The sequence below is a fragment of the Glarea lozoyensis genome (genome assembly GCF_000409485.1).
Source record: "Glarea lozoyensis ATCC 20868 chromosome Unknown GLAREA10, whole genome shotgun sequence".
NCBI classification, from domain to species: Eukaryota; Fungi; Ascomycota; class Leotiomycetes; order Helotiales; family Helotiaceae; genus Glarea; species Glarea lozoyensis.
In genome coordinates, this window is record NW_007360984.1 from 1,786,347 (window position 1) to 1,811,260 (window position 24,914).

Consider the following 24,914-nt stretch of genomic DNA (forward strand, 5'->3'; position numbering starts at 1 on the left):
CAGCCTCCCTCCAACCACCACCTACACATTATAACCGATTTATTCGATATTGTTTTTCGCCTCCCTGTCGAGCAACGGATGGTCGATGATATCGATATAATATGGGAGCATTTGCAGCTTCGCCAAGGTCGCAATGGCATCCATAAATAGTAGAGCAACGGGAAGTGTTAGGTCAATATTTCCCAATGGTCCCAGTTTCACTTTGGAGAACTTCTCGAACAAGGACTTCATAGTCAGGGATTTCGTGGAGGAGCTTTCCGATAGTGCCATTCCTATCAACCGGCGTTCAGGACCTGGACAAGCAGCCTTCGACCCAAAACCCCTCATTAGAACTTTTGAGAGTATGCGCCGGACGACCCCAATGTCCATCCATAGCTAACTTGAAATAGGCGCTCTTGCACAGTTGAGCACCTTATCTGATGAATTAGGAGAGAGCGAGACCGACTTGCTCACATCAGTTCGACGTGCGGAACAACAGCATGACCAGACACTGGATACCCTGGGAAGGAAACTCGATGAATCGATAGACTCCTACGAAGCCCTCGACGTGACACTCAATCAACCAGCCGGCTCTAATGGAAACGATAGGAGTGGCAGATCCGATGGTGGGGGGTTGGTGGCAGTTCAGATTGGAGAGCGGCTTGAAGCTCTTGATAAACAACGAAGACGGGCGCAGGACGCTACTTTCCTCATACAATGCTGGCTCGAAGTCAGCGAAGCTGGACAGCTCACATCGTTAGAGGATATGATACGACGGCAGGGCAGCGGCGACAACAAAGTTCGATGTGCAATAATTGCGAGGCAACTCATGAAGATGAGCCAAAGATTAGATCCATCTTCGTGGTCGCAACCAAATGGAACAAAAAAGATCAATGGTACTACGAATGGAGTTACGGGCTACAGGGGCCACAATACGCGGGAATTGATTGAGAAGTTTTCTGAGACGCTGGAGAAGGATCTCTTGAAGCAATTTGATGAAAGCTATCGGAGGCAGAATTTCGATGATATGCTAGAATGCGCCAAAGTTCTACATGATTTCAATGGTGGAGCAAGTGCCGTTGCTCTGTTTGTCAACCAGCATCAGTTCTTCATTGATCGGAGCCAACTTATCACGGATGAAGTAACGACTGACAATGAAACGTGGAATCGATTAGCTGATCCCGATTCTGAACCACCTGGAGTTGAGCCAAGTTTACAATCTTTGATCGATGAGATTCGAGTCGTTATGCAGGATGAATCTTTTATAATCAAGCGGGCTTTCCCTTATTATGAAGTTGTTTTAACAAAGTTCATTCAGAGAATCTTCCAACAATCTATTCAGCAACGGCTGGAAATGGTCCTAGAGAAAGCTGATACTATTAACTCTCTTGCCTTCTTGCGGTCATTACATGCTTCAAGAAGTTATATCAACAATCTGATCGACGACTTGAAAGCCCATGGCTTGACAGAACACCCAGAGGCTTGTTCAGCACAAACTTCTCTTAGTCTGGATCAGCAACTGGACGAGCTGTTCGTTCCATACCTTGTCGGAAACTCTTATATAGATAGAGAGAGGAAAAGTCTGGAAGAATTGTACTCGTCCCTGCTTTTCAAATTTACTATATATCACTCGCGCCGGAAGAAGGTCCCAACAGGATTCATGGCATCACTTGCGCAGCAAGGCACACAGCTGTTGTCGACAGCCAAGGATGCGTACATCGATAGACTAGACTCCTCGGAACTCACGGTCACCCAGAAAGCTATGATGTTGAGAGTGGCTGGTCTCAAAGATCTGGACAACAATGCCAAGAATGAAATTGAAGTCACTGACGAAGATGGACAGTTGAGCATACCAAACGCGAAAAGAATGTTGAAGTGGTTGGCGGAGGGGGTTCGTAGAGCTCTTGAGCTCGGTAGTGGGAGTGATACACCAAAAGATGTCAACGCGCTTCTAAATTTACTTTTAATAAGCATGGGTCAGGTCTATATCGATACTGCTCTGGACGCCGCTGCAGATTTAGCCACTTCTCAAGAGACAATCAAGAGCGAACCAGATATCTCATACCTACCGTCATTACAGCCTGCTATAACCATCACCAATATCATGTCTCGGTTCATCAACACCGTCTTGATCCGTTTAGCTGAGCCAAATACCACAGTCCGACGTGGAATGGAGCTCCAGACTAAGGCAGCGGTGGAGAGGATTGAATCAAAAACCAACACAATTGTTCGCAGTACTATTACTGTGGTTCTGAATTGGATCACAAGATTGCTTGCAAATCAGAAGAAGGCCGACTTCCGACCGAAGGACAGCGAACTTGAAGGCACTCGTGGAGTGCCGGGCTACCTTGAAACTTTACAGACAGCTACATGTGCATCTATCTGTACGTTTCTGACTAAAGTAGCCAAAGCTGCCGCTCAGGCTATTGATGGCCAGAATCTCGAGGTTTTCAGCTGTGAGCTAGCTACAAGTGTACGAGATCTACTTTTTGAACACTTCAAGAAGTTCCAAGTCAATGCAACTGGTGGTTTGATGGTTGCAAAAGACATGTCACGCTACGTGTCTACTTTGAAAGATTGGCCATTGTCGAAGGAAGCCGAAGGAGGTGTTGAATTACTAAGTGAAATTGGCAATTTCTTCATTATTGGACCAGAAGCATTACGGGAAAGATCTAGGAATTTCCAAACTGGGGGCGTCGGTAGAAAGTTACAGAAAGCAGATTTCAGGGCCTTCATCTTCAGAAGAGATGATTCTGGTAGTGTTGGAATCCAGAGCGTGCTTGCTGGGTTATGATACCAATTTAATAATGAACAAAAGCGAATTCGAACAACCAGAATAATGGATTTCAAGCTCCTTCGCCCAAAAGACTCTAGTAAGTTCTTATGATCAATCTGAGTGAGGATTGTGCTTCCATTTTGAAATCTCAAATGTACAGGTCTATTGTCCAACGCCTTCCGTTATGCAACGCCACCGCCATGCCCACCCTCATATTACAATCATTTATACATAATTACTCAAACAGCGACGAAATCGTCCGCCATGACGCGTTTATGGTAGGTTGAATCCGAAGCCTTTCATGCAGCTCTTGTATTTGTCGATCGTGGACATGCAGTCTTGCTGTGGATCTTTCGCATTACTGAACAGCATGCATTCGTCGCGAGTTTTCTTTTCGTCCAGGCATACACAACAAGGCTAATCATGAGTCAGTCAGTCAATTGCAAATGCATTGCGCAAGTAAGAGCGCATACCTTAACCTTCGCGGCGGCGGGTCCTGCGGATTTGAGATCTGATCCCATATTTGCGCCGGTGGCGGTTGCTATGATCATCTATTAGCAAAGTAATTGAGTTTTCCCAGGTTGCCTTACGCATGGAGATAGCCTGCGAAGCCATTTGTTTATCTGCGATCTGAAGACTTTGGTAATAGAACATTCAGAAGTTCAATTGCTCGTAGTAAATGTCGGATGGTGTCTGAATTTGTCATAGAGCTCTCGACATAATCACCATCGGGACTAGGTTTCGCCGGGCCGCGGCATGTCGAAGAGACTAGCGTTATTGACATGCAGGGATGCGATCACCCCCACCAAACTTCCAGGTGAACAAAACACACCTGCAAGCAACCGCAAGTAGTGGCGCTAAGCATCATCTTTCTATTTTGACGATTTTGCGTTCAAAAGCCCATACAGAACGAGCATTTTAATTCTCTTTGCTAGTATTCCCTCAAGTTAAACAGGTGACTATGGCTACTTCAAAGATCTTCTCACTAGAGGGGAAAGGATTGAAACTTGACACCGCTGCAGATGTCGAGGCGCATATTAAACCCCTCCGTGACATGAGCGATGTTGAGGAAGTTAGGCTTCTCGGTAATACCCTTGGTGTTGAAGCATGCAAGGTTATCGGAGAAGTATTAGAAACCAAAAAGAGCTTGCAGGTATGTTTCTATGTGCGAATTTAAATGCCACTTACTAACCATCATTCGGTAGATAGCCAATCTGGCTGATATATTTACTGGCCGTCTGCTCAACGAAATTCCACAAGCCCTGTCTTCCCTTCTTACCGCGCTTCTTACGCTCCCGAAATTGCATACCATAAACCTGAACGATAATGCTTTTGGTCTGAATACCCAAGCACCGCTCGTTGCCTTCCTCTCCTCACACGTCCCTCTCCAACATCTTATTCTCAACAACAACGGTCTAGGACCGCACGCCGGTATATTGATTGCAGACGCCCTATCCGAACTCCATGCGAAAAAGCAAGAGGCAAGAAAGGCGGGTGAAGATGTCCCCGATCTGGAAACTGTCATTTGTGGACGAAACCGACTTGAGAATGGTAGCATGAATGCGTGGGCGAAAGCTTATAGCCTTCATACTGGGGTGAAAGAAGTCAAGATGGTTCAGAATGGTATTCGTCAAGAGGGCATTTCACATCTTTTGACCGACGGGTTGAAACACACCAAAGGCATCAAAACTCTCGATTTACAGGACAACACTTTTACCATTCTGGGGGCAAAAGCTTTGGCAAGTGTTGTTTCTGGATGGACAGACGTCGAAGAGCTTGGAATTGGAGATTCACTACTCGGCTCTAAGGGTGGAGTACTATTTGCCAACGCGCTGGGAAAGGGCCACAACAAAAAGCTCCAGACGTTACGTCTACAATTCAATGATATTACCGCCAAGGGATTGCAAGAATTTTCGAAAGTCGCTAAGGAATCGTTACCTGCGTTGAAGAAGATTGAGTTGAATGGTAACAAATTCTCAGAAAATGATCAAGCTATCATGGAGCTGAAGGAGCTTTTGGAGGCCCGAAAGGAGAAACTTGCTGGCGATATCGTCATCGAGGATGATTGGGGTGTGGACAGTCTCAGTGATCTTGAAGATGACAGCGACGAGGAAGATGAATCTGAGGAAGAGGAAGCCGAGGCTGAGGATCTCCGCGAGAAACTCATCCATGACGCTGAGGAAGCACAAGAAGAATCTACTGCCCAAGTTCAAGACAAGGAAGTTGATGATCTTGCAGATGAGCTCAAAAAGAAAGCCGAGATTTGAGCGTGCCTTTACCTGTTGATTCTGGCATGGAAAAGACATGACCTACATATACCCGCACTGCAATTAGCATGTTGATTTTGGCGATGCATAGAATGCGGAGATAGCGTTTGCAGACTGTTCGTTCATAGATCAATCAATTTTGGCTTCATTTTCAAGGCTAATTGTGCTGATTGTCTTGTGCAAAAAGACTTCATAAGTTAATGAAACAATACACGTGCAACGAATCATAACGACGAATTGTAAATGTAAATGATCGTCTCCAATTACTACAAGTGTCCTGAACAGAAAAATTCTACTTAGTCTTGAAAACTTTCCAAGCGATGAAGTTTACGGCTAAGTACTTCCTAGAAAGGAGTTCGGTGTTCAAAGTGGTAAAGTTTGCGACGGTTGCGACGTTGCAGTTCTGGTTCGCTGTTACAAAGCAGAGGGTGAACACTATGCTGCATTTATTGCGTTATGATTATATGAACACAGGACTTCTTCCCGAGGATGTGTGGCTGACTTTGTTGAGTAACGCCTTGCACCTAGAGATATCTTGTCATTTTCTTCCGTTGTGTTTAATTTCTTGTTCTGAGGAGTGAGACGAATGGTCCCAGCCTAGGCAGAGTTGGCGGCATTAAGGCACTTATTAAGGGTTGGTGCTTGTGGAAATAGTCATTCATACCAGTGACCGTGTACCAAGAAACACATTATAGAAATCAAGCTTTCTTTGCATAAGTGGAGTGTCTACATTTTCTTGCAAGCTGAACAGCTTCTTGCAGAGAAACAAAAGTTCAAGAAGGGGTCCATTGGTGCCTCGCTTAAACCCCCTTTCCAATGTATTCATTAACCTCCTCTCTAAGGAAGTCAAGCGGGAAAGTCCGTGTACTTCGAAGTAGTACACGCTGGAATCGGGATGACTGACTCGACCGTTCCATATCCTCTTATTGTGGCTTTGTCACCGACTAATCGTAGTCAAACACCCAGATGTTTAATGATTAATCATCGTGTGCCGAGATGTGGACGTTCGGAAAGCTACTTGGTGGGGCAAGAATATAGTAGTGTTACACGAGAATCCCATATATAAGTGAACCAGAAATGTCCAGAGAATGAATATTCCAGATCAACTTTGCCGTCTTCCAAGATAAATACATCAGAACTTTACTCATCCATTTGAAGAACTTCAGCGATTTAGAAGCATCAAAATGTCTGCACCACCTTCCGACTACCTGATCAGACAGAGCACTTTCACCAGAACCACATATCAAGATGAATATCCAACCATCTATCCTACGAATCCCGAGAACAGCCAAACTGGAAAGGTCATTGTGATTACCGGTGCAGGGAAGGGATTGGGTCGCCATGTAACTCACACTACGCTCCATTCAAATTGATTCAGATATTAATATAAGAATAGGCGTTCGCAAAATCTTTTGCAAAGGCTGGAGCCAAGGCAATCGTGATCAGCGCTCGCAAAGAAGCGATCCTTGAGGAAGTCAAGAAAGATATTCTTGCTATCAACAAGGACATTGAAGTCTTAGCGGTACCAGTTGATGTCACAGACAAGAAATCCGTTGACAATCTCTGGGCGAAAGTCAAGGAAAACTATGGTACCGCAGACGTCTTAATCAACAATGCTGGTATTCTGAATTCCGGGGGCGTTGGGGAGATTTCTGCTGATGATTGGTGGAGTGATTTCGTAAGTGTTCATGACTAGATGTACGATCTTTTTTAATAGCTTCAGGAAACAAATGTTCGAGGTACATTCCTAGTCTCCCAGGGCTATCTCAAACTCCTCGGAAAGGAGAAGAAGGGAAGCATCATCAACCTCTCTAGCGCCTTAGCGCTGGTCACTATGCCAAACACATCGAGTTACGGGTTATCCAAGCTGGCCATACTGCAACTCCAGAAATTCATTTCGACCGAATACCCAAACGTATTCGCCGTTGGAATTCATCCGGGTATCCTGATGACCGATATCGTCGCAGAATCTTTGAAGCCCTTTGCTAAAGACACCTACGAACTTACTGGTGGCTTTGCTGTCTGGCTTTCAACTGAGCAAGCTTCTTTCCTTAATGGAAGATACGTTTCTGCGAACTGGAGTGTGGATGAGTTGGTTGAGAGAAAGGAGGAGATTGTTTCTGAGGGGAAGCTTTTGGTTGGCATTAAGGGGGAGTTTGGGGAGCAGCAATTTGCATAAAAACCAAACGCATGGGGCTTACCAGTAATGTTTGCGCAGCCATTATTGTTACATTAGTCATAGAAGTTTACTTCGTCATAATAACAGAATTCTGAATATAAGAAAACCTGATATTTATGGGTTGAATGATAGAGTTGAATAGGTGTGAAGGGTTGTAGCCTGTCGGGTCTCGATCGGTTCGATCAGTAATCACTCGGAAGTAATATTTCTAGTGGTGCCGCCGCTGCTCCTGGTACGGTCAACATTCTTCACGCGAAGATGGACTGGTTAATCAAGAACCTACCCCTAAGTCAGCCTTTGAAAAGTTAATGCCAATTCGAGAAATGGCGGCGCTACGTTCGCTCACTGTTAATGAGAAGGACCATTTGGCACATTATCTCGCGATAGACAAGTCACTAGCAAGTCGAGACCCAGTATGTCCTCGATTACTTGACGCAATATCTTGGATAATGCTTGAGTAAATACTGCGTAGAGTTGTTACACAAGCGCACCCATACTTACGGAGCGTAGTTCGTGACCCACTTAATTGATTAGCCAACAAAGACAAGGCTGAAGATAAATGCTATATATTGAGGCTCAGATAATATTCATAAATTTCCAAAAGGTGTTTTTTCTTTTGGGCGAAATGTTAGGATCTCCACATACCCTAACATCCCCCCCTCTACCAAGAATGCAACGCCGTTAATGCTCCTAACCCCTCCATTCCGAGTCCAAATCCTTCCAGGTTCAAGACAACCTAGTTGCGTTATCACACATATCGTACAATTTTGTTGAAAAGAGTTGTTCGTTAAGAACGCCCGACCTGATGATTAGCTGCATGTGCTGTCCTAAGAGCTAAGCAAGAGCTTTTGCAGGTATTTTTCTTCTCAGCCTTATGGTTTGTTCATAGAGTACATCCTTGAAGGCAAATAAGAAGGCCGCTGTAAGGACACTTTGTGTCACCTTAGGACCAATTCCTACGTCGGTTAGAATCTGTTAGATTTCACATTTAGAGAGGAGACTCACCTTTGTAGAAACCGGTGTAACCCTCCTCTTTGACAATTCTTCGCATGCCATCCAACATGTTCTCCTTACCGCCATCTCTACCTGCAACATGCATACGGCTCTTTACCGTAATGTATGGGTAGGTAATGCTTGTGGCAAAAAGTTTACCGAGGGCACCTAGTAAGAATGCAACCGTCGGTGTGATTCTCCTCTTTTTCTCCAAAGTGTTCTTCAATTGCTCAAATATAGTGTATTGGAGGATGGGATTGATGACAAGCACCAAGGCAGGTACAACCCCAGAGAATAATGCCTGTGGCCCTTCTTCCTTGATCAATGCCAGCAGCGTGCCTACAGTTGTAGGTGCCTTTTGTGCCTTGGCTCCTGGAATTAGACTCTCGTCTGTCTCTTTATTTCTCTTTCTTGTCGTCATACGTGTGTTAACGACCCAGATAGGATTCGTCAACAAGACGGTTGCAGATCCTGCAATGGCACCGGCAATCATGCTCTCCACTGTTGTCAGCTTCTTGCTTGCCCTTCCAGCTGTGATCGCAGCCTTTTCGAATCCAGACCGAGTCCATTCGTACCAATAATAGTACACGAAATTGGTGACGCTGATGCCGAAAAGCGCAGAATCCAGTCCAGCGTAGAGACCGGTGATGCCTTCTCTCGCGATAATGTGTTGAACGGCTTCGAGGAAATTCGAAGAAGCACGTTTGGATTCGACCTGGGCCCGGGTTGAAAGTGTAATCAGAGGATACCTGACAAGTCAGTTAAGAGAAAGTACCCCAAGACATAGAGGAAGAAACATACGTGAGTGCCATGGATAGTATGCCTCCACCAGCTCCGCTGAGAGCGTGAGCGACATTGTCGGATTGCTGGGCTGCTGTTGTTGTTGGAGCCATGTTAACTGCTGGTTAAGAAAGTATCTAGAATCTGGTGGGTCTGATAGAGTAAAGGAGTAGTTTCATCAATTTGAGTAAAAAGAGTTCAAGACGGAGTATCCTTTAATGGCAGCTTTCGCATGAACATACTCGAGTACCCCGTTTGATATTTCCGAGCCATGATGCTTCTGCCGAGGTCAAGCTGCCCGCCTCAAGCCCGCCTGTGAAGACGATCTTCCCGGGGCCCCACACTTGTGACGGGTCACGTGATGAGCAGTTGAGCTCTATTATTAGCCACAATTAATAATTTCGCTCCCCCAGAAAACACCATCAATTAGCCATCATTAGCTTCTTTCCTCACTATATCACCATTCATGGTCGACCGATAAGTCAACATTCTGCTTGTCAATCATTGTATATATATTTGTTCTGTCGTTTCTGCTACATTGACGTTGTTGCATACGTGTTTGATTGATTTGCACGTTCTCTCTCAGCTCTCCAGTTCAGTCTCATATCCATTTCTTGCTTTCGCTGCGTGGAGTGAGTGTTCTCTTGCTCCAAGCGAGCATGTGTTCGTTCCGACCTAGTCTTTATATTGCGTATGGCTCCAGAAGGACTTGTTAGAAATGACAACCCAAAAGGGCTTTCCCAACGGACTTCCCGAGTCGGAAAGACTACGATTAATACGCCTTTACCCAGCTCCAACGTTTAGTCCGGAAAACGAAAAGGATGGAAACCAGTCACTTGGAATACCTTCTGTTCAGCAACAAGCTACGAACTCATTACTCGGCCCGCCTACACCAGCTTCGAGGGGCTTGCCATCGCGGGATGTCACAGATAACAATTTTGACGACGCCTACGTGTCCTTCATTCTCCACTGCAATCCATCAATTCCTCCAGAGACAGATACTGTGGAGTTGAAAAAGACGTTTCGAGCACCACCAAAAAGCGATGGCAAATCGTTTAGCACGTATACTCTGTTTGAATTAATTGGAAAGCTTGAGCGTAAAGAGCTTAAAACCTGGGCACAACTCGCGATTGAATTAGGCGTTGAGCAACCAGATCCACAGAAGGGACAAAGTGCTCAGAAAGTTCAGCAATATGCAGTCCGGCTTAAGGTATGCAATATCCCATAAGAGCCGTCAATCTTTGTTCAATTTGTAGTTCATCACAATTTTTAGTTAAATTTATTAAGTTGATATGAGTCATTTGCCCTCCGAAAGAAAGTGCGACTAACATTGAATAGCGCTGGATGCACGCAATGCATGTTGACGCATTCTTTGAGTATCTTCTGAATAAACCTCACATTTATTGGACAGATGTACCGGGTGTGAATGAAGCAGCTTTGGATGGGCGAGATGGAGTGCCAACTGAAGAGGATTTGGCGCTTCGAGCACTTCTACCGGAAACGAAGCCAAAACGTGGACGCCGGAAGGCCGAAGATAGAGATATTGAAAGCGAATCGGGGAAATCGCCAGCCCAGCGTCCTCGGCTTGAACCATCACCGACCTTGTCAGAAGATTTCATGATGGCAAGAACTCCGCAGATGGCTGAAAATGCCACTCCTGCGACCACTCATCCCGGTTTCTCGAACGGCTTTCAGGACAGGATGGGACCATGGTCCAATACTGGAGGAGGGCTACCGCCAAACTTTCGCTGGAATGGACCTGATGCAATCCAAACTCCTATGTCAGCGTATCCCCATTCTGCGATAACACCCTCGAATCGACAGCTTTGGGATGTATCTAATGAGCCTCAGTCTGCCATCACGCCGAACAAAAGTCGGGCACGACGCCGTCACGGCCCAGCAGTCTCATCGGCGTGGCCAAGTAGTGGTGGAACATCCTCTGGCAAACTTAGAGGCAGACCATCTACTAACCGTTCTGTACAAGACGGTCCATTCTCAACTTTCCCAGCAAATCCACAGTCTAGGGAAGTTCCAAATATTAGCTTGCACGACAGCACTCCGACAGCGACACCTGTTGTTGAAAGGTCAGAAGCCCCCAGATTTTTCCCACCGTCCGCTCCCTCAAATCCTCAGCCAACAAACGGGAGGCCTAGTCGACTGGGCTTACAGCTCCAGGTTCCTCAACGACAAGGAGGTCCTGTAAGACTAGCTACACCTCCTCCTCCGCCTGTTATTACACCCCCAGCTCCATCCTCTCTGCTGGTGACTAGGGACGACAGTACGGATCTTCAACCAGGCCATATTACAAACTCGCAATTTATACCTCTGATGCAGTATTTCACAGGGCCAATTAGACCAGACCCGAATCTCGAACATTTTGTTAGTATTGCATTTACACAAAACGAAGACACTGACCGAACAAACATGGATGCCTTGAAGAGCCACTTCATCTGCGAAATACTAGCAGCAGAATGGTTTAATGCATCTGGAGCGAGCATCGAAAAGTGCACCATTGATGAAGCAGATAAAATATGTAAAGAAGTCGTGAAGAATCTTCAGGCGGAATCAAGTAGTACAGAAGCTTTTCTAATCAATCTGTCAGCTCTTGCTGGGGGACCTTTGATGACACGGCTTAAGATGACGCGACTCGAGCAGGGCTCGATTGCACACTATGAATGCCAATGGAAGATGAGGTTTGGCTCCATCGAGGGGAATTTTACAATTCGTGCCACAGTACATCATGGTGTGGAATCAGCTGCACTTGAGCATGGCCCGGAGCCTACAGAAGAGTCATGGAAAGAAAGATATTTGAACCTCAGACAACAGATTCGGGAGCGAGATGAGGTTGTTGGGAAGCTCAAACGAGGTGTTCTAGATACGATCGTTATGTCGAATCAGTATAACGACATTCAGTAACGTAACGACTGTGTTGGCAACCCAGCGCAGTGCCGGCATTGAATATTGGTACTATTTCACTCTGCGTGCCAGCCATGTCATTGCGTCCGCCGACTCCTGCGATGGGATTACAGGTTTTCGTCCACTGTGACCGGTGTTTTGCTCTACATATGCAGGCCTATCACGAGAATTTGGATTTGCAAATCCCGTCTAGAAAAGACACACTCTCTTGATAGGATGTCCTTCCATTGAGCAAAAACCTACCACTATCTACATATATAGAATTCAAGTGAATTATGAATATCTTCATCCAAAAATCTAGGCAACACAGACCGATTTGTTCAAGGTGATAGATACCTTGGACCTGAAAGAGGATTTTGGCATGACAGATACACCGCTGGATGAAGGAGTCAATGAGGGGAAAGCAAATGTCGTTGCCTTGCGGGGCGTTGTGGCTGGGATCGCTGGCGATACTTTCAAAATGCTTATTTGTGCTTTCGTGCAACAACGACTGCACCGCTTCGGACGTATTGTTCAAAATCGGGCTTGAACAACAGCAATATGGCTCTTTCGTTTCCTAGTCATTCTGATATGAGTGATATTTGGAAAGAAATGTACTGAAGTATTGCCATGGCGTTCTCCCTTTTCGCAATGTCAAGGTGCTCGACTGCAATTCAGTCAGAAAATATGTTGGTTGCACTTCTTGTGTAACATGTCTACTGCTTACGCCACACCTGGGCATTTCTCACGACAGCCCTGGAGGATTTGGTGTGCTGATGCACTCAGAGTACCAGCGGACGGTTTTATTTGGCCCTCCAGGCAGTTTCAAAAGAGTACAGTTTCCTTCGCGGTTCTGTTATACGCCTCTATTGAACACACAATGCCATAAGGGCCGTTATAAACCCTTTATCATAATTCTGTAAGTTCCAATGTCGCGAGAGACATGATTGAGCTTCCAACTCTATGGAGATGAAAGGGACAACATGAGCACAACTAGCACTCATATCATTATATTGAGGATGTTTTTGACGCCTTTCTTAAATACACGGTACTCAGAGTGAAGCCAGGATGCCACGGCCCGCAGTATCCTTGGGGACCCCGCCTGTCAGCCCCGGATTCCGCAAACGTTATGAGGGGTAGGGTTCTGGATAGCCTCAATTCCATACGAAACAATTCAGTTGTTATCTAGATAATGTTTAGGATATAGGACCGGATTTCGGCTTGCAGACCGAAGTAGATCAAGCAAAATTAGCATTCTAGTCAGAGGTCAAATTGAATGATTCCAGCATCAAATCGCGGCATGAGCCAGCTGATGGCTCGATCTAGTTGTTGCACCGACAGTAAGACAGCCACGCCCAGCCGTCCTAGACCGTCTATTCCACCCATTTGACTGGTGTCTTCTGCACACCCCTGCTACTCCCATGTCGTTATATGCCTAGCTCATCCCCACTCCTGACGACCTGGAGGGGAGTTCTTCCAGAACTTTTCCTGTCAAAGAAAAAGGTTGGGGTCCGTGATTGTGTCGATCGTCCACCTCGAAACATGGTCGCGTTGAAAAATGAGCTTCCAAGTATTTCCCAGCACGAGGAATCTACCGAAAGGTAATTTCTGGATTTGTTCGATATTCAAGTGACACAATTGACCAATTTTAATCCAGATCCTTCTCGCGCAACGAGAAATACCGGGGAGACCAAATCTCGGAGTCGCATCCTAAGCACGTCAATTTGAATGCAAATCTTGAGGCAAAGTAATGGCTATCTTTCTGGATCTTAGCAATGCGTTAATGAAGAAACATAGGATACAGAATCCCCTCGCGGGTATCTCAGAGCATCTTCTCCTTCATGAAGTAGATGATTTCGCCATCGAGAAAGGACTTACAGACATACTGCCATTGTTAAGAAAAGGTGCACTTGTGGCAAGAGATCCATCAAATTACGAAGATATAACTGGAGAAGAAAAATTGACCGACGACGAGATTGAAGCTTTACAAGATGAGGTCTTACATAAATGGAGACAGCCGACGTCGCTTTACTATACCATAATATGCTGTTCTATAGGTGCTGCTGTTCAAGGATGGGATCAAACAGGTATGTTTACAGCCTAGGGGGATTCGAAAATTACAGATTTTATGTTTTTTAATGGATTATGAGGTTGCTATTTCGGGATGGAAAGCAATTGATTGCTTAGTTACTGCTTATTTCGGCTCATCAGTCAATCTAGCTAAACAATTGCAATCGGCGAAATGCTGATGCTGCTCTTATAGGGTCCAATGGCGCAAATCTAACATTTCCACAATATTTTGGTATCGATTCGCATTCCACTCGACATTCATTACTCGTTGGAATGATTAACGCGGCGCCATATATCGGATCCGCAATCGTTGGTTGCTGGCTTGCTGATCCTCTCAATAACTGGTTTGGTAGACGTGGAACTATTTTTGTTTCCGGGAATCTCTGCCTCTGGACAGTCTTGGGCTCGGCATTTTGCCATACATTACCACAACTTTTGGTTTGCAGGCTTCTTTTAGGGTTTGGAATGGGATGTAAAGCGAGTACAGTGCCTATTTTCGCAGCTGAAAACTCACCTGCTGCTATCCGTGGTGCTTGTGAGTCTCCAATCTTCAACCGTGTCACTTTTACTGCGATGAGACCTCGGAACTCGCTTCACGTTTACTTCTACACAAATTGCGACTTAGCTAACGTGTGGTAGTGGTTATGAGCTGGCAAATGTGGACAGCTTTTGGAATCTTCCTTGGATTCTGTGCTAATCTCGCGGTGGCAAACGCTGGTCATATTGCCTGGCGTCTCCAATTGGGCTCTGCGTTCATTCCAGCGGTCCCGCTGGTGTTAGGAGTCTATTTCTGCCCAGAATCTCCAAGATGGTACATGAAGAAAAGGAGATATCATGAAGCATACGCATCTTTGCTGCGACTGCGGAATAAACCTATCCAGGCTGCCCGCGATCTCTACTACATCCATTCGCAGTTGGAACTAGAGGCAGAAATCATTGGACGAAACACTTACTTGACACGCTTCGTTGAACTTTTCACGATCCCAAGATTACGCCGCGCAACTCTTGCTTCTTTTACCGTCATGATGGCTCAACAGATGTGCGGAATTAACATAATTGCATTCTATTCCTCGACTGTGTTTGTCGAGGCTGGCGCTACACGCACTCAAGCCCTCATCGCAAGTTTTGGTTTTGGACTGGTCAACTTCGTATTTGCCTGGCCGGCTATTTGGACTATCGACACTTACGGAAGGCGTAGTCTTTTGCTCTTCACATTTCCAAATATGGCGTGGAGCTTGTTGGCTGTGGGTCTATGTTCGCTCATAGACTCTAACAGTAAAGCACACTTGGGCCTAATGGCATTCTTTATTTATGTCTTCACATGTTTCTACAGCCCGGGAGAAGGTCCTGTTCCGTTTACATACGCTGCAGAAGTATTTCCACTTTCTCATCGTGAGGTGGGTATGGGGTGGAGTGTAGCCGTAAATCTCTCCTGGGCAGCTATATTGGGTATCACCCTTCCTATGATGAAAGACAAGATGCGCATCATCGTACGTCTCGCATTTCTATTTTGAATCATCAATATTTTGCTAACTAGTGACAGGGCGCTTTCAGCTTCTATGCTGGATTAAATGTTATTGCTTTTATTATGATATTTCTCTGGGTGCCAGAGACAAAACAGCGGACGCTAGAAGAATTGGATTATGTTTTTGCAGTGCCTACGAGAAAGCATATGCATTATCAGCTTACCAAAGCTCTTCCGTGAGTATTAGTTCCAGAATCTTGGACTGTGCTAGATGCTGATTTGACATAGTTGGTGGATCAACCGTTATTTGTTGATGAGAAGAAACACACCAAGCCTTGAGCCATTATACCGGTTCGAAGGTCCCGAAAGACTGTCAAACCTGGATCATATTTACACGCATAAACTACCGACAAAAGCTGTAACTCGCAATCCAAAGCACACCGTGACGAACGTATAGGGGTTGCAGCCGTAATATTGTTGGAAATCCTTATGATTCGAAATGATTTTGCTTCTCATGAATGTATGATAAAGATGGCGTTAAAGGGACTTTTTAAGAGCGTTTGAAATTTGGAATAGTGTTATGGAGACAGGAGCATACATCTATGTGTACGCACTAGCTGTTCGGAGTTTGGCGATTTGGGATGAGCGAAATATCTTGGATGATACCCCTTTCATTCTTTTCATCTCAAATGTACATGTTCTTACTCAGGGCGTTCTTCTGCTTACGTTCTTCACCGCGAGCATGTTCAATCCCATACCTAGCTGATTTGGACCTACCCTTAACTAGTTCACGATTGCCGACAAGATCCCCCACATCTTGGGAATCAGACCCCGATTCAGCTTCATGAGCGATCGTGGGGGCATCAGCGAGAACCTCAGATCATTCTTAACCTGTAATTTATGTAAAGAATACGAGGAGCAGCATTCCTGCCGTTGATTGAAAGCCTCGTGCGGAATTGGCTGTCGAGGACTCTGAAGGCATTTCGAATCCGGAAGGCGACCCCGCCAAGTTCTAGGACGAATCTAACTATTTTTAGTTATAAAGGTTAGGTTGGAAGAGAGATCGATGATCAACATTTTGTGGATGACTAGTTAGGCCTCACACTCAGAACTGACGGCGTCAAGACGCTCCCTTACTTAAACCCTAACGTACGTATGTCGGCAGTCATCTTCCACAGCTTAATAAAATACCTGAACTTTAAATTTATATAACCTGCAATCCTCGCTACTTCTGGACACGATGGCTACCCTTCTTCTCTGGCTCCTTCGGAGATATCTAGGAATCGAACTCGAATTGGTTCTCGAGGATTATGATCCAACACGGCAACTTCGGGAATCTCCTGAACAGAGAGGGCGATTTCGAATCGATCATATTAATGCTGCAAGATTTTTTTGGATTGCTTCATTGCTAACAAGACATCATTCTACTGCACATGATCATATCGCATCAGTTACCTTATTCCAAAGCCAAAATCCTCAAAATGTTACAACTCGTGACCGCCCTCTCTGTCACTCAGCTCCTCCTTTTGATTACTGGAATCTATATATTCTACGTCACAATATCAGCCATCCTCGACCCTCTTCGCTCCGTACCTGGACCGTTTCTCGCCCGCTTCACGCGCCTCTGGTATCTCTTCGCTATATACAAAGGCAATTTTGAACTCAGAGACATAGAAATTCACCGGCTTTATGGGGCTATCTGGAGAGTCGCTCCCGGAGAATACAGCATTGATGATATTGGTGCTGCGAAGACTATTTACGGACATGGGAAGGGTTATGTGAAGGTATGAGTAACTCGAAATGCCATGAAAGTTTGTCTAAAATTATAGTAGGCACCCTGGTATTGGGCTTTCATGACACCAGGTCCAGGAACTGCAAGTTTGTTTGCTGATCAAGATCCTCATCGTCACGCGATCAACCGACGCAAAATTTCGTCCTTGTATTCCATGACTTCGCTAGTCGGGTATGAACCGGCAGTCAACAACTGCATTGAACTTCTCACGTCTCGCTTCTGTGAAATAGCAGATGCTGGGAAGCTCTTTGACTTTCAACATTATCTTCAATGTTACGCCTTTGACGTGATAGGTGAGATTACGTTCGGGAAACGCTTCGGATTTCTGGATCTGGGTGAAGATAAGGAAGGTGTGATGAGAGCCCTTGACCAAAGACTATCGTAATGTACTCATATTGGCGTTACCCCTTGGTTACACAGATGGGTATTTCCATGGTTACCAAAATCAGGGGGTTTTGGATATATCGCAAATTGGACACTTCAACAAATCACCGCGAAGAAGCAGGAGGCCAAAGGTCCAAATGTGTCGGAAAAAGAAACAACACCGGATTTTATAGCCAGACTCCTTCGCGTGCAAGAAGAAGACCCGGAAAAGATAACCAACTCTGACCTTTTCATGATGTGTACCATGAATATCGTGGCTGGAAGCGATACAACTGCTATCTCGCTCTCAAGCCTCTTCTATCACTTGATGAGATACCCACAAGCATACAAGAAATTACAAGATGAAATCGACACAGCAGCTCGCAAGGGTCGGATCTCGAATCCCATCACCTTCAAAGAAGCCCAAGACCTGCCCTACCTCCAAGCAGTAATCAAAGAAGCTCTCCGCAAACACCCCGCCGTCGGCCTCCCCATGCAACGCGTGGTTCCCAACGCTTCCCCAATCACCGTCGCCGGCCACACCATCCCACCAGGCTCGTCAGTCGGAATCAACGCCTGGGTAGCCCATCAAAACACCTCTGTTTTCGGCCCAGACGCCAGCGAGTTCCGCCCTGAACGCTGGCTGGAATACGAGGAACAAGGCAGAAACGGGGAGATAGAAAAGTATTTCCTGAGCTTTGGGATGGGAAGTCGGACGTGTATTGGTAAGAATGTGAGTTTACTCGAGATGAGCAAGGTGGTTCCGCAGATGCTTAGGACATTTGAATTCGTAATCGACGAAAGTGCTGAGGAAAGGGTTGATGGAACTGGGAAAGTTGTAGGGTTGGAGAGTTATTCCAGGTGGTTTGTTAAGCAGAAGGGTTTTATGGGGAGGGTGAGGAGGAGGTAGTGGTGGTCACCCACCACCAATCAGTTATCTCCACAAAAATGATGGTTGAATATAATTTTTGTTAAGGTATATTATTTTTCATCCAATTGGGGGACATGGTCTAGGGGTATGATATCTCATTCGCATCGACGTGATTTGAGAGGGTCGGGGGTTCAATTCCCCCTGTCTCCATTTATTAATTTTCTTTTTGGATTGGAATTCGGAATTTGTGTGGGACGTTTATTTTTGGAGGACAAAAACTTGTAGCTTCTTGCTCACTAGAAGTGAATTCAAAACATGATACTGAAAAGCTTATTGGATTTAGGCCTACAGTGATTATACAATCTTATCTTGTCCGCCACTTTTGCTTGCCGTCTGAGAATACGATTAAGCGAGGTATTTCTAGGAGCTGCCTTCGTTTTTTAGTATCGAGAAATTTCTTGTTTATTATGCACAGCACCTACCTTTAAAAGCGAAGCTTATTTTTTGGCTTGAATGAAAACCAGGAATAGGATATTGTATCGTAGCTGCGTTTTGGGGGTGATTTCCACGCTGAAAGAGGACTGGACTATAACCTACAGCTTCACATAGTGCAATTCTGATTCGCCATGTTGGCGATACGCGACAATTTTGAATACTCCGTGTACTAGTCTTCGAAGGATTCTAGAAATCCCAAAAGTCAAACGCACAGCGAAAGTTTTGGCTGTTAATTTCGCTTCGCTATCATGAGCTTTCCTATATTCACTTTAAGACGAGAACATCTTTTACTGTACTTCAAGCGAGTATGAGTATATGGTATTTTCCCCTGAGAGTTTACCTATTTTCCTTGTGTCTTTTGACGGCATTTCACATGCTCACACTGGATATGCGCTTGTAAGACTCGGATGATAAGTCGCTCAAACAAGTGTATGTCAAGAGTTGTTCCTGCTTGCATTTTAGCATTTTAGCATTTGAGTGGAAGTAAACGATCGACTGCCCGTTGGTTTCATCAACACTACACAAGATTGAAATCTTGTAATGCTCACGAACTTGACTCTAGGTCTTGTCTTCGGCTTACGTCCTCGTGTAAATCTATGTGATGTTTGCCACCTTCAGGCGGCTTTGTCGCAATTTGAATCCTTCGCCCATCGTATCAATGAATTGCCTTTGTTGTTAGTCCTTTTTGTCGTTAGACCTACTAGTTGAATTACAGTACATAGAAAGTTGAGCAACTCAATTTACAGTGAGGAAAGTCGATGAAATGTTTTGAGCTTGGACAATATGACGGCATGAGGTGGGGGAGAAGAGAAGTCCAGAAGGGACCCCAAAGCAACGCACGATCAGAGAAACAGAAACAGGAAGTTCATCATCATCTGATAACAACTGGTTAACGTAGAACTAGCCGCACAAGAAGACTAGCCCTCACCTAGAATTATAACCGCTAGGATAATCCGTATCATTGTAAACAAAGCGATAGCCGCGCTTTTGAAATTCTAAGCAACCATCTCACCTAACTTCGCCGAGCTCCCCTAGACCAGCTGAGCAAGGGGACGGCAGAGTGACTCAAGACCACGTTAAAAGCGTGGCTGAATGAAGCCGAGAGCAGATTCATTAAGCGGGCGATTTTCTTGTCGTAGACGTAATTTTATGTGGTGTGTGTCGTGAATGAGCCAGCATAGCCTCTTTCTTTGAGGTCTGGTTACCGGTCGCATAGATAAAACCAAGAATCTTTCAACCTGCAACCTCAACTTCCTCACCCTTCCACCTCTTGCAGATACACATTTTGAGTTTGCGACTATGACAGGCCCAGCAACGTAAATCTCTCTATTCCTTTGTGTGAGAATGATTTGTTGACGCGGAATTATAGACCGGGTCAAGAAGGCCCCTCCTTCGCCCCTCCATCGCTGCCAGAGGGTTGGATCGCACAATGGGATGGCATGAGCAAGCAATACTACTACGTGCAAATCTCGACTGGAGTTTCACAATGGGATGTACCTACACACGCAGCGCCCACGGGGCCAACTCCTCAAGCTACACCGGATCTGCCAAATAATGCGAATCTCCCACCAAATGCGGACGGGACTCGGGGTGTAGATGGTGCTACGGGGGATAGAAGTCTGACGGTACGTGGGCTAATACGATTTCATGGACGGGCGATAAGTCTAGGGATCATTTTCTTGGTGGCGCAGTGCTGATAATGTGGTGATTAGAGCTTTGCGATGAACCAGTTAATGGGCGGCAAGAAACAAAGTGGCCATGGAGGAGGAGGAGCACTCGGGGGACTAGGCAGTCTTCTTGGAGGATCCTCAAGCGGCGGACACTCGAGTGGTGGTGGCGGCGGTTCTGGTGGGCTTGTTGGCTCTCTCGTGGGAGGTTTACTGGGAAGCGGCAACAAACCGAACAAAGATCACAGCCAGCAGCAGACAGGAAACTACTCGGGTGCACAACAACCACAGCAGCATGGCCAAGGTGGAATGATGGGGTCTTTTGGTAACATGGCAAGCAATTTTATGGGTGGAGGTCATCATGGTGGTCAGGTATGTTGGAAGTGTTAAGGTATTTTTGGAGATATATTGACAGGATAACTTCAGGGACAGCAAGCCTCAAACGATTATGGCTACTCACAAGGTGGCAGTCAGCAACAAGGCGGATATTCTGGATCAGCACCACCAACCTCATATCAACCTCCAACCGGTAACAATTCTTATAACCAACCTTCGCAGGGACAGAATTCTGCACAAAACACTTACCATCAACAAGGCCAGCAGCCGCCATCTTCGGGGCCAGGACAATACGGTGGAACAGCGACCCATGGACAACAGCCATCATATGGAGGAGCTTCTCAACACGGTAGCAATTATGGTGGCTCGCCCAACCCTCAACAAGCTGGATATGGCGGACAGAGTCATCAGAACCCTCCATATGGCGGACAAGGTGGTTCAGGTGGTCCAGGCTCATACCCTCCACCTCCTGGACAATACCAACCTCCACAGGGAAGTCAACCAAGTTACGGAGGACCAGGACCCCAAAACCATTCCTACCCTCCTCCACCGCAAGGTTCCTACCCACCACCACCTCAAGGAGGCTATCCTGGTGGCCCCCCTCAACACTCTGGAAACCTTCCACAGCCACATCACGGCCATATGGAAGGTGGTCTGTATGGTAATTCTCAACATCAAGGACAGCCAGCAGCTCTGCATGGTGGTGTTGGAGGTCCTCCTGGTGGCAGTCAAGGTCCAGTCAGCGGTTATGGAGCGGCTAGTGGTGGATATGGTGGGTATGGTGGTCAGCCCGGAGGCCAACAACAGAACCGATGGTAAGGCGATTCATTATCTTGTGAAGGAGCGGCGAGTTAGATCTTTTGGGTGGCCATGGATTGGATTTCTCTTAAATGGATATCCCAAAATACGGTTTGTAGCATTTCGCAGTTATAATGAAGAATTTTTGCGCAACGAGAATTGCTAGGCGGTCAATGCTGTCTACTTGTTCTTCTTTTCGCCTTCCGAAGGCTCTGTTGCAAGCCCACGGAGCCATTTACTAATATATGCTGAGATGTACCAGCTACCAATGGCAAGCAAAATGATATAGGCCACTGTTGGTAGGAGGGATCGTGGGAGGACATTAAATATGAAGGGATCGAGTATGATGTCAACGTACACAGGAGGCACATCTTTCATGAGCGTCTTATTTGTAGTGTAATAGTCGGCAGCTGCGAATATTTGTAGGAATAGAGTTGAAGATAGGTCGTCCGAACCGCGTCGGAAACTAGATCTCCTCGAGATTCCGCTAGCTTCTGCTTGACTGTCTTCCGGGTCTTGCTGTCGCGCCTCAGAATATTGCGCTAGAGAGGTAATCAATTCGGGAGTTTCAAAAACTTGAGGGAGGTCGTATGTTTCTAGTCGAAAAGACGTGGGTTGCTGTTCTCGCATTAGACTAACCATAATGGCACTAAAGTATTGAACCACCACTTACTGTTGCAGCCCAGCAGACCCGTACTTCATACCTTTGTCCTTCTTCTAGCCGATGGAGTATAAACCATGAGGCAACTCCATGTTTGGAGTTGTTCTTTGGAAATTCTGCTGGCAGGTATGTACGAAGAGCCCAGTGTTGTGGAGAAAGTGTATCCAGGTGGAGATCCTCGAGAGTTGGATGTTCCACAGGAATCTGGAGACTGCTTGGTCCGAGGAATATAACCTTTTCCGTATTTCCCGAGACCAGCGTAACAGCAAAAAATAAAAGTGCAACGATTGACCACATTGCGAAGATGCTACAACGTGCTAACTCTGCTTCGACAGAAAATGGTCAACCTCGTCGTCGTCTGGAGTTTCATGGTCTCCAAGTGGGGCAATATTGGAAGCTTCACGTTGAACCCCTGAAATGTTTACAGAGCTTAGCTTATCTAGCCTTATCGAGCTAGCGTGGCATAAGACGCCTCCTTTTGTTTATGTTTATGCACGGCAGGCACCACCGAACGTGCACAAGCGAAAATCATCTCAACCCAAACCCCTTGCCATTTCTATTTCCCCACTATCATACACCTCCAGTTCTTCAGACCACATCCACGACCTCCTCTAGATTCTCGACATCAGATTTCGACCTTGCTCATTAATACCCGACGTGCAAATCGAATAACAGTCACCATGAGAGAAGTTATTAGCATCAACGGTAAGCTCTCCCCTGACGCGACGTACACCGCTCGTCCCACGTCGAATATCGACTGTTCAACAGAAACTTTTTACTGACGATTGTGGTGCTTTTAGTTGGCCAGGCTGGTTGCCAAATTGCAAACTCCTGTTGGGAGGTGAGACACATTCAAAACTGAGCAGATGTTCTGTTCTGCTGGCTGGTTCTACGTGTTGAATATTGACTAACATACTATTTTGTTGAACAGCTCTACTGCCTTGAGCACGGTATCCAGGTAAGTTTACAAGAGCATTTTCTCCCTCAAATATATAGGGCTACCATGCGCGGAACCTTTACTGACGCGTTGTCTTGATTAGCCCGATGGATATTTGACGGAAGAGCGAAAGGCCGCCGAGCCAGATCAAGGGTTCAGCACTTTCTTCTCCGAGACTGGTAAGCATTCGATCAACCTAGCATAAGTCGTTTTCGCAGATGCTAATGATTTGGATTATAGGTCAAGGAAAATATGTCCCCAGAACCATCTACTGCGATCTCGAGCCAAATGTTATCGACGAAGTTCGCACCGGTACCTACCGATCCCTTTTCCACCCTGAGATGATGATCAGTGGAAAGGAGGACGCCTCCAACAACTACGCTCGTGGACATTACACTGTTGGCAAGGAGTTGATTGATCAAGTATTGGACAAGGTCCGCCATGTTGCGGACAACTGCTCTGGTCTACAAGGTTTCCTTGTTTTCCACTCCTTTGGTGGTGGAACTGGTTCTGGTTTCGGTGCCCTTCTTATGGAACGCCTGTCGGTCGATTTTGGTAAAAAGGTGAAGCTCGAGTTCTGCGTCTACCCAGCTCCCCAAACCGCCACTTCAGTTGTCGAGCCATATAACTCCATTCTTACCACCCACACAACCTTGGAGCACTCTGATTGCTCTTTCATGGTCGACAATGAGGCCATCTACGATATCTGCAGAAGAAACCTCGGTTTGGAGCGACCCAACTTTGAGAACTTGAACCGTCTCATTGCTCAAGGTACATACAGCAGAAACAGAGTATCGAAATATGCTAACGAATGATAAGTTGTCTCCTCCATCACCGCCTCCCTCCGATTCGACGGTTCCCTTAACGTCGATCTCAACGAATTCCAAACCAACTTGGTACCATACCCACGTATTCATTTCCCTCTCGTTGCATACGCCCCAGTTGTGTCCGCCGCCAAGGCATCTCACGAGGCCAACTCTGTACAAGAGATCTCCATGTCCTGCTTCGAGCCAAACAATCAGATGGTCAAGTGTGATCCACGTAACGGAAAGTACATGGCCACTTGCCTCTTGTACCGTGGTGATGTTGTCACCAAGGATGTGCACGCCGCCGTTGCTACCCTCAAGACAAAACGTACCATCCAATTCGTTGACTGGTGCCCTACTGGATTCAAGATTGGTATCTGCTTCGAGCCACCTCAGATGGTTCCTAACGGAGATCTTGCTAAGGTTAACCGTGCTGTGTAAGTTCCACCAATCAAACATGGCCTAACAATTATTAACATGAACTAGTTGCATGCTTTCGAACACCACCGCCATTGCTGAAGCCTGGTCGGCTCTTTCGCACAAATTCGATCTCATGTACTCCAAGCGTGCTTTTGTGCACTGGTATGTTGGTGAGGGTATGGAGGAGGGAGAGTTCTCCGAAGCTCGTGAAGATCTCGCGGCTCTTGAGCGTGATTATGAGGAAGTTGCCACTGACTCTATGGAGGGTGATGACGGAGCTGAAGCCGAGTACTAGATGTTCTTCTATTCAGCTACAATGTTGTCTCTATGTGGGATTACATGCTTGGCGTAGAGATTTGGTATT

At 46.1% G+C, this 24,914-nt stretch overlaps 11 protein-coding genes across 11 annotated transcripts; 8 read left to right on the forward strand and 3 right to left on the reverse strand.

The window, feature by feature from the left end:
* Nucleotides 1-133: 133 nt before the first annotated feature.
* Nucleotides 134-2,773, forward strand: GLAREA_05598 (uncharacterized protein; the record flags this gene model as incomplete). The annotated part of the gene is made up of 2 exons (XM_008078887.1): nt 134-341; nt 390-2,773. 2 exons carry the CDS (start codon nt 134-136, stop codon nt 2,771-2,773), a joined length of 2,592 nt encoding a protein of 863 aa, XP_008077078.1.
* Nucleotides 2,774-3,028: 255 nt separating this feature from the next.
* GLAREA_05599 (Cysteine alpha-hairpin motif) lies at nt 3,029-3,370 on the reverse strand (the record flags this gene model as incomplete). Its single annotated transcript, XM_008078888.1, has 3 exons — nt 3,029-3,172; nt 3,229-3,296; nt 3,346-3,370. 3 exons carry the CDS (start codon nt 3,368-3,370, stop codon nt 3,029-3,031), a joined length of 237 nt encoding a protein of 78 aa, XP_008077079.1.
* Nucleotides 3,371-3,716: 346 nt separating this feature from the next.
* Nucleotides 3,717-5,022, forward strand: GLAREA_05600 (RNI-like protein; the record flags this gene model as incomplete). Its single annotated transcript, XM_008078889.1, has 2 exons — nt 3,717-3,908; nt 3,961-5,022. 2 exons carry the CDS (start codon nt 3,717-3,719, stop codon nt 5,020-5,022), a joined length of 1,254 nt encoding a protein of 417 aa, XP_008077080.1.
* A 1,184-nt stretch (nt 5,023-6,206) lies between these two features.
* GLAREA_05601 (NAD(P)-binding Rossmann-fold containing protein) lies at nt 6,207-7,201 on the forward strand (the record flags this gene model as incomplete). The annotated part of the gene is made up of 3 exons (XM_008078890.1): nt 6,207-6,365; nt 6,419-6,700; nt 6,746-7,201. 3 exons carry the CDS (start codon nt 6,207-6,209, stop codon nt 7,199-7,201), a joined length of 897 nt encoding a protein of 298 aa, XP_008077081.1.
* Nucleotides 7,202-8,035: 834 nt separating this feature from the next.
* Nucleotides 8,036-9,087, reverse strand: GLAREA_05602 (Mitochondrial carrier; the record flags this gene model as incomplete). Its single annotated transcript, XM_008078891.1, has 3 exons — nt 8,036-8,157; nt 8,207-8,943; nt 8,996-9,087. 3 exons carry the CDS (start codon nt 9,085-9,087, stop codon nt 8,036-8,038), a joined length of 951 nt encoding a protein of 316 aa, XP_008077082.1.
* A 605-nt stretch (nt 9,088-9,692) lies between these two features.
* On the forward strand, nt 9,693-11,890 carry GLAREA_05603 (uncharacterized protein; the record flags this gene model as incomplete). Its single annotated transcript, XM_008078892.1, has 2 exons — nt 9,693-10,184; nt 10,313-11,890. 2 exons carry the CDS (start codon nt 9,693-9,695, stop codon nt 11,888-11,890), a joined length of 2,070 nt encoding a protein of 689 aa, XP_008077083.1.
* Nucleotides 11,891-13,411: 1,521 nt separating this feature from the next.
* GLAREA_05604 (MFS general substrate transporter) lies at nt 13,412-15,861 on the forward strand (the record flags this gene model as incomplete). Its single annotated transcript, XM_008078893.1, has 7 exons — nt 13,412-13,470; nt 13,527-13,616; nt 13,667-13,956; nt 14,133-14,474; nt 14,579-15,429; nt 15,483-15,640; nt 15,693-15,861. The coding sequence occupies 7 exons, from the start codon at nt 13,412-13,414 to the stop codon at nt 15,859-15,861; spliced, it is 1,959 nt and encodes a 652-aa protein (XP_008077084.1).
* Nucleotides 15,862-16,885: 1,024 nt separating this feature from the next.
* On the forward strand, nt 16,886-18,469 carry GLAREA_05605 (Cytochrome P450; the record flags this gene model as incomplete). The annotated part of the gene is made up of 3 exons (XM_008078894.1): nt 16,886-17,188; nt 17,237-17,546; nt 17,646-18,469. 3 exons carry the CDS (start codon nt 16,886-16,888, stop codon nt 18,467-18,469), a joined length of 1,437 nt encoding a protein of 478 aa, XP_008077085.1.
* Nucleotides 18,470-20,224: 1,755 nt separating this feature from the next.
* GLAREA_05606 (WW) lies at nt 20,225-21,747 on the forward strand (the record flags this gene model as incomplete). Its single annotated transcript, XM_008078895.1, has 4 exons — nt 20,225-20,241; nt 20,295-20,550; nt 20,638-20,964; nt 21,019-21,747. The coding sequence occupies 4 exons, from the start codon at nt 20,225-20,227 to the stop codon at nt 21,745-21,747; spliced, it is 1,329 nt and encodes a 442-aa protein (XP_008077086.1).
* A 159-nt stretch (nt 21,748-21,906) lies between these two features.
* GLAREA_05607 (uncharacterized protein) lies at nt 21,907-22,684 on the reverse strand (the record flags this gene model as incomplete). Its single annotated transcript, XM_008078896.1, has 2 exons — nt 21,907-22,344; nt 22,400-22,684. 2 exons carry the CDS (start codon nt 22,682-22,684, stop codon nt 21,907-21,909), a joined length of 723 nt encoding a protein of 240 aa, XP_008077087.1.
* Nucleotides 22,685-23,067: 383 nt separating this feature from the next.
* GLAREA_05608 (Tubulin nucleotide-binding protein) lies at nt 23,068-24,845 on the forward strand (the record flags this gene model as incomplete). The annotated part of the gene is made up of 7 exons (XM_008078897.1): nt 23,068-23,092; nt 23,188-23,228; nt 23,319-23,345; nt 23,428-23,503; nt 23,565-24,095; nt 24,144-24,567; nt 24,617-24,845. 7 exons carry the CDS (start codon nt 23,068-23,070, stop codon nt 24,843-24,845), a joined length of 1,353 nt encoding a protein of 450 aa, XP_008077088.1.
* Nucleotides 24,846-24,914: the final 69 nt, after the last annotated feature.